Below are 2,500 nucleotides of genomic sequence, written 5' to 3'. Positions count from 1 at the left end.
GGTGTGGGAATTTCGTGAAAATATATCTACATTTTTAATTAGATGCCAATCTCTTGACAGGTCATGTCAAGGGACATTTGACTTGCTTCGCGTTAACTATGCTTGTGCTGTTTAAGTCAATTGGAAAGTAGTCCCCATGTAATTTCCGAAATGATGGCCAAGTAGTCTAGCATCTGGAAGTTTTATGTTCCTGGTGTGCTTGTTCCATGGGATCCCCTGGAACAGGAGGACTTTTCCAGACTGCAAAGGAAGAGGCCCTGACCTCACCATGTTGCATGTTTTGTCATGGTTACCTGCAAAAACATTCTTAAAGTCATTATCTCTGTCTGCCTCTGTTTCTCTCTCTCTCTCTCTTTCTTTCTGTCTATTTCACTCTCTCATCCCCCTCCACACACACACACACACAGACACACACAAGCACGCACACACTCTTATTTCTCAATCAACTCCCCTTCTCTCACACGTCAGAGCTTTCAGAAGGTGTGTGATCTGTGTGGTGGCGGTCTAGAACACAATGCACCCCAACAAGCTAGCCACTGTTAAGAAACTTTAGAGTGTTTGTGTTTTTGTTTCAAAATTATTCCACCCGTCTGCACAGGAAAGACCATTGCGACTTTGGGCAATCTATTCCTCCTATAACAGCTGTGATTGACTTCCTGTGTCTTGTCAACCACTTCCTTAATCACCATAGTGAAAGCCTGGCCTTTAAACCATCAGCCCTTTCAACAACCCACCACCCCCCCCCCACACACACACACACGCACACACACACACACACACACACACACACACACACACACACACACACACACACACACACACACACACACACACACACACACACACACACACACACACGTACAAACACATGTTAACAGGAAGCCAGCTCCCCCTCACCCAAGGACCCCCCAGCATGACACACTACATAATATGCATACTAGCACTTTTGCCCCCTCCCTTAACAAATAAAGCTTTTTGTCTTTGAATGTTTTGGTTTTTTAAAAGTATCTCATATATTACATGCTAAATAACATTCATCCACATTGAATAAAGAATAACAATCAATAAACTAAACAGAGCAAATCAAAAAATTGTTATAAATAAGGGAAAAAATGAATGTCAAACTCTTAATTAAACAACACATTCCTGAGTGACATACCGATGGTGCGCTGCAGGGAAACAAAATGACACGTTAAGCATACACCCCCCATCTCGTGGATTAGTTATATGACTCAAGAATCTCTCCTTGACCCCAGCAACTGTTCCACAATTTAATCTTTTTACATTCTCCCCCGTTTTATGACATTCTCCTGAATGCACCAACTGTTAAATTATTACCTCGTATAGTCCTCTTAAACGTCTCTAGAACGTGACTCCTGCCTAAGTGAAGCCCTCTGAATGTCCCTTTGTGTTATTGAAGGGTGCTGGAGTACATTAATAACCCCCGGCTCGCCTTCTGCTTCCAGTCTGTGCTGCTGCTGGGCGCCTTGGCCTTGCTGTGCCTGGGCCTGGACCTCCTCTTCCTCCTCTTCTACTCCTTCTGGCTGTGCTGCCGCCGGCGCAAGAACGAGGAGTCGTCGCACGGCAGCCACTCGCACAGCCAGCAGCCCAGCGCCGACTGCTGCTGCACGGCCTGGTGTGTCATCATCGCCACGCTCGTGTGCAGGTGAGCGGACTCAACCCTCCCCCCTCCCCCCCCCTCCCCCCCTCCCCCCTCCCTCCTCCTGATAGGCCATCTGCCTTCTCCAGCGCCCCCACCAAAAAAATGTCTGAAGCCAGAAGGTCCCCGGCCCAATCACCCAATCAACAGATGCGTGTTTCTCAGAGGCTTCGCCCCTCTTAGTATTGATGTTTTTCCAACTCGGTTCCCAAAGTCCCACCATGCTTCTCATGACACTATGCTATGCTATGCTATGCTATTCATGCAAACAAGCCTATCATGCTAACAATGTCCATCAAATAAAGAAAACACAGGTGGATTCAAATGGTACACCTCTGCCACAAATTTCTCATTCAAATTTCCTTAATCACAGAAATGCGTAACCTTTTTCCTGATGGACAGACCGAGTGTGTATTGTGCTGTGTTTATTCATTTGGCACATGTTAGGGCCGATAACATTGGAGGAAAAACCCTAAAGCCCGCCAAAAGAGAGCAAAATGTGAGAACTTGCTAAAACAAGCAAAGCAATATCTTCTCTTCTCGACACAATATAAAACAGTGTGTGGCATCTGTGTCAATGAGGGTCCTGTTAGCCTGGTGGGGCCCCCGGCTGGGAGTTGTTGTTTGGGGCCAGCTGGTCACGGCGAGCTGTGTTAATCTGATCCGGGCTCGCATCCTAAGCAGACCCTGAGAGGTCAACCATGTGACCTCGAGGAGGACAGGAGAGATTTTCTCCAGTTGACTGGTCTGTTTGCTCTCCTCGCTGCATATCACATGGCCCTATGTCATGCACGTGCATGCGGGCACTAATGAAAACCATAAAACCCTCTCCCTCTCTCT

General features: G+C 47.0%; 1 protein-coding gene across 2 annotated transcripts in view; it reads left to right on the top strand.

The window, feature by feature from the left end:
• LOC132454422 (protein tweety homolog 3-like) overlaps positions 1-1,687 on the top strand; it is a 7,846-nt gene extending 6,159 nt beyond the window's left edge. Inside the window, exon 3 of one of the 2 annotated variants that reach the window (XM_060047770.1) lies at positions 1,467-1,687. In XM_060047770.1, the coding sequence (XP_059903753.1) occupies positions 1,467-1,670 (204 nt within the window). In that variant the 3' untranslated portion in view covers positions 1,671-1,687. The remainder of the gene's footprint in view (positions 1-1,466) is intronic. The other variant, XM_060047769.1, reaches the window with a different exon arrangement.
• Positions 1,688-2,500: the final 813 nt, after the last annotated feature.

This window comes from Gadus macrocephalus, chromosome 3, assembly GCF_031168955.1.
Source record: "Gadus macrocephalus chromosome 3, ASM3116895v1".
Lineage (NCBI taxonomy): Eukaryota > Metazoa > Chordata > Actinopteri > Gadiformes > Gadidae > Gadus > Gadus macrocephalus.
Note: the sequence above shows the minus strand (reverse complement) of the source record. Positions and strands in the feature narration are given on the sequence as shown.